This window comes from Callithrix jacchus, chromosome 6 (assembly GCF_049354715.1).
Source record: "Callithrix jacchus isolate 240 chromosome 6, calJac240_pri, whole genome shotgun sequence".
Taxonomy (NCBI): Eukaryota; Metazoa; Chordata; class Mammalia; order Primates; family Cebidae; genus Callithrix; species Callithrix jacchus.
The window spans coordinates 146,480,767-146,493,841 of record NC_133507.1 but is presented as its reverse complement, the minus strand read 5'-3'; the positions used below and the strand labels follow the sequence as shown (position 1 = coordinate 146,493,841).

The 13,075-nt window shown below is 38.9% G+C and overlaps 1 protein-coding gene across 19 annotated transcripts in view; it reads left to right on the top strand.

Annotated features, from left to right (window-relative positions):
* DOCK10 (dedicator of cytokinesis 10) overlaps window positions 1-13,075 on the top strand; it is a 280,570-nt gene that overhangs the window by 248,064 nt on the left and 19,431 nt on the right. For 11 of the 19 annotated variants that reach the window (XM_035306599.3, XM_035306598.3, XM_035306596.3 and 8 more), the window contains exons 42-50: window positions 268-405; window positions 1,063-1,245; window positions 1,776-1,886; window positions 2,759-2,974; window positions 4,388-4,445; window positions 4,774-4,872; window positions 8,708-8,814; window positions 10,771-10,893; window positions 11,032-11,145. In XM_035306599.3, the coding sequence (XP_035162490.2) occupies window positions 268-405; window positions 1,063-1,245; window positions 1,776-1,886; window positions 2,759-2,974; window positions 4,388-4,445; window positions 4,774-4,872; window positions 8,708-8,814; window positions 10,771-10,893; window positions 11,032-11,145 (1,149 nt within the window). The remainder of the gene's footprint in view (window positions 1-267; window positions 406-1,062; window positions 1,246-1,775; window positions 1,887-2,758; window positions 2,975-4,387; window positions 4,446-4,773; window positions 4,873-8,707; window positions 8,815-10,770; window positions 10,894-11,031; window positions 11,146-13,075) is intronic. The other 8 variants (XM_078328693.1, XM_054257992.2, XM_078328692.1 and 5 more) reach the window with 1 other exon arrangement.

Below are 13,075 nucleotides of genomic sequence, written 5' to 3'. Positions count from 1 at the left end.
AGGTCTTTGCTGACTATAGAAGTAATCCTAACTGCCAAAGCAACTACTTGCAATTACATCATCCTAGTCTATTTCAATCTGTCATGTTTTTTTCAGTCACTGCTATGTAAGTTTCACAGTAAACATGAACGGTGTCTCCTTATTCAGTCTTTTATTTCCAGCACTCAGAGTTGTGCCTTACCACATGATAGGTTCACAATAAACATTTTTGATAGAATGTAAATGTTCTTTCACTTATCCTGAGTAACATCTGCATTGAATTTCCAGAGACAACTCCAACAGTCTGACTGTCAAAATTCGTTGATGAAAAGGGTCTTTGACACCTACATGCTCTTTTTCCAAGTCAATCAGTCAGCCACAGCACTGAAGCATGTGTTTGCCTCCTTGAGACTGTTTGTATGCAAGGTAAGGATCTTCCAGGTTTCAATGAAGCTTAGGTAGGATGACAGTAAACCCATAGGAATCCTTGCATCTCTTAGGAGGGAGAGAAGAAGGATTGTTTTCTTCAATTTGGGTTTTATTAGACATTGATTCCTGGTCTCAAAATGAGTGCACAGCCTTGACAATTTGTCTGCTCAGATACCAGAAAGTATTAGCATCTGGTGACCAATTCTTTAAGTTAGCGGTGTTTGTGTCATCAAGTTAGGTAAAACGCACACCTTGAACCAGCATATTCATCTATGTCAAGTTAAAGATTCCACATTAAAGTGGATACAGCCACCACCTTTGAGGATGCTTGTAAATAACACCTGTGATTTTAACAATATCAGGTGAATTGAGGTCACTTCAAAGCTCTCACTCCGTTATTTTAGATTGTCATCAGTTACTGATACAAGCGATACTTGCAATGTGGAGAATAATTATATCCAGGAAAAAAAAGACAAATACTAGGCATAGACCTTAATAACTTATAGCCTCCTCACTTGCAAATGAAAAAAAAAGAAGACTAGCTTGAAACCAAACAGAAGAGGGATTTTGTTCTAGGGAATTTTAAAATAATGAGAATGAACAGAGCAAAATGAAGGCATGTTGCTCCCTTCACCCTCTCTTCCATTTCTGCAGTTTCCTTCAGCATTCTTTCAAGGGCCTGCTGACCTCTGTGGATCATTCTGCTACGAAGTCCTAAAATGCTGTAACCACAGGTCACGGTCAACTCAGACAGAAGCTTCAGCCCTTCTGTACTTTTTCATGAGGAAGAATTTTGAATTTAACAAGCAGAAGTCAATTGTCCGGTCCCACTTACAAGTAAGTGCTGCCAATGTTCATTAATGCTGTTGTTAAAACCACTGATCTGTTTCAGCAGTGCTTACAGCATCTGTCCTCAGGGCAACCCATCACTAACTCCTGCACCAGAGTCCTCCTTAAAGACTCTGTCGCACTCAGTTCTAATAGGAGAAGCGCAGCTGGGCAGAAATCAGCAGAGCCCTATCTCCACTTGTACTGTTCTTTCTTCTGCTAGGAGATAGAATCACATGGAATAAGCAACTCAGGAACCCGTGGCTTGCTCTAGCAGGCCAAACCCCACCAAATTCCAAACTGAATTTTTTTTCTTCTAGGCGTCCCAAGACTCCAAGATTCCTGCAGCCTCTCTTAGGGGTTTAAGATTATAGGAAACACCCTAGATTTAATAATACCTTCTGGAGATTTAATGCATAAACACTTCTCTCACTGGACCTACAGGGAGAAACTAATAATACATTTACCCAGCCCAGTGGATGTCTTTAAGAATACTATTTCTGATCTTATTTTTGAGAGTTCATTTTTTTCTCTTCCAGCTCATCAAAGCTGTGAGCCAGCTAATAGCCGATGCTGGGATTGGAGGCTCTCGGTTTCAACATTCGCTTGCAATTACCAATAATTTTGCCAATGGAGACAAGCAAATGAAAGTAAGAAAAACTTGGTGGGCTTTTACAAAAAAAAAAAAAAATTTAAAGCTGAAGTGGATTCTTTTTGTGAGATATCAGAATTATAAAAATAGACCAGGTACAGTGGTTTATGCCTATAATCTCAACACTTTGAGAAGCCAAGGCAGGATGATCACTTGAGGCCAAGAGTTTGGGTTTGAGGCTGCAGTGGGCTATGATGGCACCACTGCACTCCAGCCTGGGTAACAGAGCAAGACCTTGTTTCTAAGAAAAAAAAAATTAATTGTTTATTTCATTTATTGAGACGTTGAGCTTTGAGCACTCCTCAAAGTAAACTATCAAGTTTATTATTTGAATTGCTATTGACAGGCTATGCCCCCAGGCATGTTCTCAGAAATTTTAAGTACCACGGTAGTATCTTAGTAGAAAATCATCTTGTTTGATAGTTCCAAATTAAGTCCCATAACTGAATCTCTTTGATCAAGATTAAATCATATGCTTATCCCTAAACCAATCACTGTAGCCTAGAGGATCAAACAATAGAATTGGTCAGGCCAGTGTTACGTGCCACTCATGATCCCTAGGAGCAAAGTCAGACCTGTTCAAATCACATAAACTAGAGCCAGGAAGGGGAATATCTCAAAGAAATCAGGATGTTTTACCAGAAGCTGTGCTTGAAGACAAAAGAATAGAGCCTCCTGAAATTTGTAATCTTCAAATGTGTATATCCACAATCTTAAAACATAGAATGCACATATATACAGTGCACACATTTATACTATATATGGCTCTTGCCAAATTGTGATGCCTAACCACAATTAATAGCATAACTTGAAGTCAGTTAATTTACAGATTCTAAACAGATAATGACCCAGGCTCTCTCTTTTCCAAAGAACAGCAATTTCCCAGCAGAGGTGAAAGACCTGACTAAGCGTATAAGGACTGTTTTGATGGCCACAGCTCAGATGAAGGAGCATGAGAAGGATCCTGAGATGCTGGTGGATCTCCAGTACAGCCTGGCAAACTCTTACGCAAGCACTCCCGAACTACGGAGGACCTGGCTGGAAAGTATGGCCAAGATTCATGCCAGAAATGGAGACTTATCTGAGGTGATTAGCAAAGGCTCAGTCATTCACCATCAGTATTATCCTCTTTATCAGGAAAATTGGATCTTCATTTACAGCATGGACTAGAAAAAGATGCCATGTTTTTCCACTAATCTAGACTTCACTTAATTATATGTTATATGCAATAAACTTGCATATATCATTCAAGGATACCTGGCTTTAAGTAATTGACGTCAAATAAAGGCCAGAGTCAGTGGGGGTGACTGCAGGGGTATAAATTGTAATGCAGCACTGAATGCTAAAAACCTGAGGCTAAGGAGAAGTGTGGTAAGAGTGTCTGAAAACTGAGTCATTAAATTAATGTTCTGTGTTTTAAAACTTCTTCTCTGCAACTAGAGTAGAATGGAGAAGCTTGCCACCATAGTGAGTAAATCAGCATGGGGAATCTGTCCTCATTTGCAGCTAGTCTGAACTGGCCATGGAAAAATTAATGATGCTTAGTGCCGTGTTAGGAGAGTCCACTGTGCGAAGATTATACATTAACACTTAACTTTTTATGTCAGTTTCAATACTGGGTGGATCATATGCAGCAATTCACAGCACCCAAGGGCTTCTGAGTACCAAATGGGAAGTTCTATTCCACTCCAGAACTGTGTTTCTTTGGGAAAGAGATTAATTTGTCTAGGATAGTCCTCAACTCCAGAGTTCTTCTAAACACATGTGGTAATCAGTGACTCTGGAGTGGAAACCAGAAGGCTGGCTTGGCAGCAGTTTAGTGAGGACAAGACTGAGAAGCCCTTGGGCTGCTCTGAAAATGATGACATTCGTCCATGAAACCTGAAAAGGACAAAGCTGAAGTCATTTGGAATCTTCAGCAAGTCAAGTTGTAATATGTGTTCAGCAATGTTCAGTGCTTCATAAGAGATATTAGAGTAAACTGTAACATCACCCATACAATCTGGTTTGTGGGGAGCACAGGTGTTACATTAGGTCACACCTGTGAGGTGACCATTTTAAAGGCAACACAAATTCAGAGGGCTATACCTGGAGGTAAAAATAAAAGTTATTTAGAAAGCAGATTATTTTTATTTCCAATTTCTATCTAGATATAGAGTTATAGTTTTAATTCTAAAAGAAGACCTATAATTTTTTTTAAATCTAGGCTTAGACATAAAGGAAGGAGGATAATTCTATGGGAAAATTCTTCAGGCCAGCTCCTTCACCCAGCTCCAAACTAATCAAGAACAAACAAACAAACAAAAACCCAAATACTCATCTTATTCTTGACAGCGAACTTTTTGGAAATACAATTGATTCTTGCTTTCAATTCCATGATTACAAAAGATTCTTCTTCATAACATATTCTGATATGGACTACTGGCTCACCTTGGAAGATTAACACTCATTATATTAAACTCCATCCCCTGAGCCTCTTTATTTTCTTTCTCATTACAGGCTGCCATGTGTTACATCCATATTGCTGCTCTCATTGCAGAATATCTGAAAAGAAAGGGTAAGATGACCATGTGAGGAAGGCAAAAAGCCCAGACATCAACACATGGAAGCCTAATAGAAATAACGTGTTGATTTTACATTTCATTAATCTGTTATGTTTAATTAAGTAATAATTGCTTTCACAGATACTTATAATTATGCTGTACTTTTAACATTTTCAGTCTATCATGTCATTGATGTGTTTATTCCATGTACAGCAAAGGCTAACTGGATGGTCAGCTTCTTAGTTCAAAACTAGAATGCATTGGCTAACGATTTGTAGTCTCAAAAGCTTGTATTAACATAAACATGTAGCAATGTCCTAACCTCATCTTGCACTACCATAGGTTACTGGAAAATGGAAAAGATTTGCACAGCATCCCTGCTCCCGGAGGATACCCACCCCTGTGATAGCAACTCATTACTAACAACTCCCAGTGGAGGAAGTGAGTGACCTAACTGCTCATTTACCCCAATGCAGAGGAAATCAACCTGCTGAATAAATTCTAGTTCAGTGAAACCTTCTTAAATAGATTCTTAGAAGCAAAAACTATCTCAGATCTGCACAACTTACTCTGCCAAAAACTTAAACTCCTGCCATTCAGAAATCCCATCCAAAATTTATGAAATTTAAATAACTGAAAAGTTGTCAGCAAATAGAACTGTGTGTTCTCCAACATTCAAGTGTATGAGTTATGGCCATATTTAATTTAGCTACCAATCTGCATGCCAGTCTGCCATAGGGATTTTATTCTGAAATTAATAAATTGTTTGAAATTGCAAGAGGAAACTATTTTTATTTTTAAATGTAACAGAAGTGTTTATTTCAAATAAAAAATAGGGCCAGGCATGATGGCTCATGCCTGTAAATCTACCACTTGGGAGGCCAAGGTGGGCGGATCACTTGAGGTCAGGAGTTTGAGACCAGCCTGGCAAACATGATGAAACCTGGTCTCTACTAAAAATACAAAAATTATCTGGGCAAGGTGGCAGGCACCTGTAATCCCAGCTACTTGGGAGACTGAAGCAGGAGAATTGCTTGAATCCAGGAGGCGGAGGTTGCAGTGAGCCAAGATCACACCACTGTACACCAGCCTGGGCAACAGAGTGAGGCTCCATCTCAAAAAAAACGAAAAGAAAAGAAAAGAAAAATGGAGACATATACTTATACATATAATGTATACGTGAGGCTTTCTAATAAGCATGTTCCATTTCATTTTTCAAGAGTATAAACTGACAATTTATAACATATGGTATATGGTACAGATTTCCTTTAGAAATATTCCATTGTTAATGTCTGATTTTTTGAAATTATAACGATGACTAAAGAGTTACTCTTTGCACAAAAAAAATGGGGGATATAGTTAACACAGTTAATCTACAGCTCTTGCAAAAATTTGTTCAAACCCAAATTTTATGAACTGTAGTCTATTTGATAACACTGGTTTAACTTCCAAATGCAGTGGAAAAGTCAGTGTACAAACAACAGAAATACATTTTTAGATGTGAAAAGTCAAAATACTTTAAATATAAATGGACTTTACTTGCTATATTTCAGAAACATAATTCATCCTTTATTCATTTAAATATTTGTATGTTTTCTGAAAGATCTCAGCAGATTTTGCATATAAGACATTTGAACCAAATGACCAAAGCGAACTGAGGGACAGTGAGGCTACTTGTTTGAGGACCTTGAAGAAGAAGCCGGATATGGGACCATGGCTCATGTCCACCCTAAAATTCAGGAATCTTCTTGCTTAGTGTCCCACTTCCCATTTAGCCTGATTTTTATATACAAGTTGTCAAAAAACATCATTGCCTTATTTAACATGTCCTTCCACATCTATTGCTTATCATAACCAGCTGCCATAATGTTCCATAAAGACTGTTTCAAATTCTAAGAAGGAAATTGAAGAAAACTGATAAAAGCAGGTATTAGTTTGAGATCCTGTGGAAACTTATCTCCTAAAAAATTGTGTGAATCTTTAATATTCAAAATGCTTTAAATGCCCAGTGTTAGACCTAAGGTGTTATGAGAATATAATGTGCCCATCAAGAAAAGGATATCTTTGTTTATTAAACTTTAAACTTGGGAAGGTGACCATCTATAATACATTAACATATATCTGATGATACATAAGCTGATGATATGTGCTATGATGCATTAGCATATTCTGATTAGCATAGACCATCAGCATATATGTGAATGTCATTGACACATATTTGAAGCCCTTCATATACCTTACTAATTTGATATATTTGAATCAAAGGAGTAAACTATCCCTTCCCTACAGTGTGCACCATGGTATGCATATAGGTGAATATGGGTGAGCCCAGAAAGTACAGCTGCTTCAGTTGTACTTGTAAGTGATCATTGGTCGGGCGCAGTGGCTCACACCTGTAATCCCAGCACTTTGGGAAGCCAAGGCAGGTGGATCACAAGGTCAAGAGATTGAGACCATCCTGGCCAATATGATGAAACCCTGTCTCTACTAAAAATACTAAACTTAGCCAGGCATGGTGGCGCGCACCTGCAGTCCCAGCTACTGGGGAGGCTGAGGCAGGAGAATTGCTTGAACCCAGGAGGCGGAGTTTGCAGTGAGCCAAGATCATGCCACTGCACTCCAGCCAGGCAACACAGTGAGACTCCATCTCGAAAAAATAAAAATAAAAAAAAAAAACAAAGTGATCATCATCCTGCAAGATGTTGTGACTTCTCCTACAATTAGCTCTCATATAGTTTAATATATGTTTAATATTATTAGAAAAAGAAAATAACGTAAAAGCAAGGATTAGATTGCAATAACTATTATATTCATAATTTCTAGCATGTTTTGGGGGTGATCATTTAGTTATATAACCAATGAGCTGATTATTAAAAACAAAATCATTCCGCAAAAGTATTAGCTATAACTTAAAAAGCGCTTACTACATAGAAGGCACCACACTAAGCCCTGTCCCAGCAATATCTCAATTAGCTGCCAGTAAGTCTGTAAGTTAGTTGCTATTATCACCCCCTGTTTATAGCTGAGAAAACCAAGAGAAGCTAAATAATCTGCCCCACAAGTCCTGGTTAGCTTGTGTGAGAGCCAAAGCTCAGGGGTTGCTATGCCATCCAGCTAGTCCTAGTCATTCACATTCCCCACCACTGAAATCTGATCTCTCCTCTGGGAATGTTACCCATCATAAACTGCTTTCACATGTATCTGTAAAGGCAGGCCTTTTTAAATTTTGGTGGCTAAGATACTAAGAAAATTTGAGAAGGTTTCTACATAATGTAAAAGAGTGAAAATGGCAAGTATTGGCCAGGCATGGTGACTCATGCCTGTAATCCCAGCACTTTGGGAGGCTGAGCTGGGCAGATCACCTGAGATCAGGAGTTCAAGACCAGCCTGGCTAACGTGATGAAACCCCGTCTACACTAAAAATACAAAAAAATAGCTGAGTGTGGTGGCGGGCACCTGTAATTCCAGCTACTTGGGAGGCTGAGGCAGGAGAATGGCTTGAACCCAGGAGGCGGAGTTTGCAGTGAGCTGAGATCACACCATTGCACTCCAGCCTGGGTAACAAGAGCAAAACTCTGTCTAAAAAAAAAACAAAAGCATTCTCTTGTCTTTCTGGGGGGCATAGGGGGAGAGATAGGGTCTCACTCTGTCACCCAGGCTGGAGTGTAATGGCTGGGCATTCTCTTGTCTTTTGAGGGGTGTGGGGGGAGAGATAGGGTCTTACTGTGTCACCCGGGCTGGAGTGCAATAGCAGGGAGATAACCCACTTCAGCCTCAAATTCCTAGGCTCAAGCAATCCTCCTGCCTCAGCCTCCTAAGTAGCTGGGATTACAGGCATCCATCACTCCACCAAAATACAAGCATTTTCTTTATAACGTGCTGAGTGTACCAGGTATTTTCTCAAATATTAATGTTTTTAATCCTTTCAACATCCTTTGAGGTAGATATTAATGTCCCCAGTTTAACAAAAGAGGGACACCGTCTCAGAGATTAATTAAACCAGAAGATTGGAACTACAACATCTACCACAAATCTTATGTTCTGTTTATAATCCCATGCTATCTCTTTATTAAAAAGTCACCTGAAAATGATACAAAAATTATAAAAAGAAGAATATTGTTTGCCTGGCAGAGAGTATCAATAGTCATAATCTAACCATCTTATTGACTGTGTGAGCTTTATAATACTACCAGTTGGTAACATCACAAAGAAAGGCATTATCTGATCTAGCAAAATCTGTCTCAAATAATAATATTTTATTCTTGGTCCTCCCAAGGCATGTTCTCTATGGGATGGCCAGCCTTTTTGAGCATTACACCAAACATTAAGGAAGAAGGAGCGATGAAAGAGGATTCTGGAATGCAGGATACACCATACAATGAGGTTAGACCAAAATTATCTCATGTACAGTAACTAAAGAGATGCACTGGCTTGTGGCATTAAGCTAAATAAGGGAGAAGCAAGCTTAAAGCTATTCTATAATGAAACTTAATTAGACAAAATGAAATGCAGGCTAAAATTAAGCCAAGATTAATAGATAACAGATTTCAGTGAAAATTTAAACTAAGTTTTACTTCTCTAAGATGGGCTCAAATGTATATTATCAGCTCTTCTATAAGACAAAAATCTCCGGTCTTTTGGTAAAGGTGATAAGTTTCGTGAACTGATCATAGCTTCTTTTCTAAAAGCATTGGCAAGTTTATTTATAAATGCAGTTGGATATAAAAGTTCACTAGTTTCTGCATAAAACCTTCTGTTATGGAGCATAACCAGAGTTATTTTTTCATTAATTAAAAAAGAAACTTTCTGGCCGGGTGTGGTGGCTCATGCCTGTAATCTCAGCACTTTGGGAGACCGAGGTGGGCAGATCACCTGAGGTCAGGAGTTCAAGACCAGCCTGGCCAACATGGTGAAAACCTGTCTCTACTAAAAATACAAAAATTAGCCTGGCATGGTGGTGGGAGCCTGTAATCCCAGCTACTCAGGAGGCTGAGGCAGGAGAATAGCTTGAATCCAGGAGGTGGATGTTGCAGTGAGCCAAGATCATGCCACTGCACTCCAGCATGGATGACAGAACAAGACTCTGTCTCAAAAAAAAAAAAAAAAAACACTTTCTACTGAGAATTACTTAGCAATAAATATCATGAATTAAATAGAACTCCTCTCATTAAGTAAGTAAAATATTTTATAAACTAATTTTTAAGACTTAGTATTATACAAATGGAAAAAATATACAGAAAGTAAATTTTCAGATGAATTTTGTACAATTTTACATATGGTTCTATATCAATTTAGCATATATTGCCAACAAACAGAGTAAATATAGTTACATATTTATGTTAACTATTTAAAATAATGTTTAAGAACCTTTTCTTAAAAGAAATTGTTGAAAACATTCCAACAATATTATACATTTCCTTTAAAGCTTATATAACTTTATTCATTTGAAAATTTATTAAACCACTAGTATAGGAAAGTAATTGAGGTAAGGGCTGAAAAAAAATAAAGCATAATTCCTGTTCTCAAAGAATTTAGAATCTTGAGAAAAACAGAGTACCTACAGGGTGGTGAATGGCCAGGCAAAAACAGATGCCCAGTGACTAAATCAAGGTATCATCTACAATTGCAATAAAAGGGGACCTTTGTTTTTACATAAAAGTGGTTGAAACGGTGATGAATGGAATGTAAATAAAAGCTCTTCATATTTTGTGTGCTGAGTCTTGATAGGACTTGAAGGTGTGAATCAAGAGAAGAAGGTTCTTACAGGTGCAGCTGTAACACAGACAAAAGTATGGAGTCAGAGTATTCCAGTAATGGAGTGGTATACAGTGACCAAAGTCCAAAGTCAAGGACGGAGCATTGAAAAGAGTCACCAAAAGGGGGGTTGGTTCCTGATTGTGGAGCTTCTTGAATGCCATGCTAGAGTTTGGACAATTTACATACTCGAGTTCCCACATCGGTTTAAGGCACTGGAGATTGCATGATCAGATGTATGTTTTCCAAAGAAAGATTACTGGAGAGCAGCGATTGGAGAGGGAAAACAGATTCGCTCAACACCATCTCAGGGATCCGGGAGTGCGTAAGTCAGTAGCAGTGGGAATGGGAAGAAAGAGATCTGAAGGCATTTCAAAGGCTTAAATTAGCACTTTTGGGGCACTATTTAGGTAATGGTAGTGCAGATAGGCAAGCATCCAAGATGACACCACTATCCCCTGCTAGGTTTTAAATGCCAGTAACAGAGGAAAAAGCTTGACAATGCAACAGTGTTGAAACCAAGTTTCAGGCGTGAGCCACAACGTTAATCATGTAAAATCTCATTTTTATTGGGGGAAATCGCAGAATATCCTGGTGGAGCAGCTGTACATGTGTGTGGAGTTTCTCTGGAAGTCTGAGCGATACGAACTCATTGCTGATGTCAACAAGCCCATCATTGCTGTCTTTGAGAAACAACGAGACTTCAAAGTATGTATTCCAGCCCCCTAGAAGTTAGTTAAAATATCCTCTGTTGAATTGGGAAATTACTTACAGTTTTCAAAATTAAAAACTCCCTATATTTGTATCAGCATCATCTTCATGAAACTCTTCCACTTACGGTTTCAGAAATTGTCAGATCTCTACTACGACATTCATCGGTCATACCTGAAAGTGGCAGAGGTGGTGAATTCAGAGAAGCGGCTGTTTGGTCGCTATTATCGTGTGGCATTTTATGGGCAGGTAAGTTCACCAGAAATAACATGGCCCATGAATTCTGCTGAGAAGTTGAATGTTGTCTTTCATTCTTTATAAGACATCTGTGTGTGCCAATGAATTGAGGGGTGTGAGTGTGTCTGACTATCCTTGAGTATTTCTCTGATGTCATGGTCTATATGTTTGCCCATAGGAATGAACTAAGTTTGGAAACAAGTGAGCAAAGAAATCCATGGGTTAATAGTGATTTCTAACTTCTTGAAGAAAGAGGGCACTTATTTTTAACACTCTCTTCTTTTCAGCTCACCCAAAAATATCTAATTATAGGTTTACATCATATATTAAAGTGAAATTAAATTGAACATGTTTTAAGAAATAATATTCCTAATATCCTAGGAAATAAGAGAATTCTTAGGGGCTCCACCATATCAAACCTTTGATTTTCAAATCACGCAGTTTCCTTTCTCATATTTTCAAACTACCACTGTTTCTAGACAGAATACCAGCTGGTTCTTTCATTTGCTATATTGCAGTCAATGTAGTTTTCAAAGTTATCCTTCCCAGTTTACTGCATAAGCAATGAAGAAGATGGAAGATATTACTTAGCCACTGTACTGGCCTGAAAGTGGGCATATTATATGTTAATTATGAATGTCTCTGAGCAGCATTTTCAACGGGATAAAGCCAGGCACCATTCATTTTCTTTTCGGGAAGGCTTTCTTTTCAGGAAGGCTTATATTTTACCAGACATATTTTAGACCATTGCTCATGTGGATAAACAGCCCGTGCTTTTATTTTCAGAGTGGCAGTGGCTCTCAGACCTCACACTTCCTCTCCCCACAATCCGTGTAAGGCGCTCTTGCACATAGCTTCCTGTTCTTCTCAGCTCCTTGTTCTTAGGCGGCAGCTGAAGGAGTCAACTCCAGCCTGGTCACTCTAGGTCACCTCCCCCTGAAGTCATTTGAAAAATACATACTTTCCTCTGCTCACCAAAAGCAGCTTAAAAACTAACTTCTTAATTAATAAAGATAGATACTTTTTACCTGGAAAGGAAAAGTATCACCAAGTAGCCACTTATCATAAACAAATTAATCCAACCAGGATTTTTCTCAGGACACAGCAACATCAGGATAGTGGAGACAGAGAAACTAATGGTCTGAAAAATGGGGATCTGCATATACAATCTATAGGGGGGAAAAAAGCAAATTTAGACATTTTGGGGGGTCCATGGAAAAGAATCTGAACTATCTGAAGTGAGAACATAGATGGGAGAGAAAGAAGTGTGGGAACCTTCAGGAGAGGAAGACAGAGAAGAAAAAATAGTATTTTGGAGACATTTTGGAAGCCATGAAGAAAACATACAATTTGTGACATTGGTGAAACATTAGCAAGAAAAATGGCAAAAAACGCTATGAGTCAGGAAGGGGATGTGGGAGTGGAGGAATTGAAAGAGAAAAACAGTTTCAAGGGAGACGGCCACAGGCTAACTCAGCAGCATGGGAGCAGCACAAAAGATGTGCTTTTGGGGCCGGGCGTGATGGCCCACGCCTGAAATCCTAACACTTTGGGAGACTGAAGCGGGCGATTGTCTGAGATCAGGAGTTCAAGACCAGCCTGGCCAACATGGTAAAACCCAGTCTCTACTAAAAATACAAAAATTAGCCAGGCATGGTGGTGTGTGCCTGTGATCCTAGCTACCTGGGAGGCTGAGGCAGGGGAACTGCTTGAACCAGGGAGGTGGAGGTTGCAGTGAGCCAAGATCGCACCACTGCACTCCAGCTTGGGAGACAGAGCAAGACTCTGTCTCAAAAAAAAAAAAAAAAAGGTGTGCTTTTGGGTCACCAAGACATGACCTTGCAATTCCTCAGGCATTCTTTCCAATGAGAAAGTAAAATCTACATTAATACCCTGGTCATGGAAAGAGAAATGCCTACCAGATGATTTCTGCAACCAATCA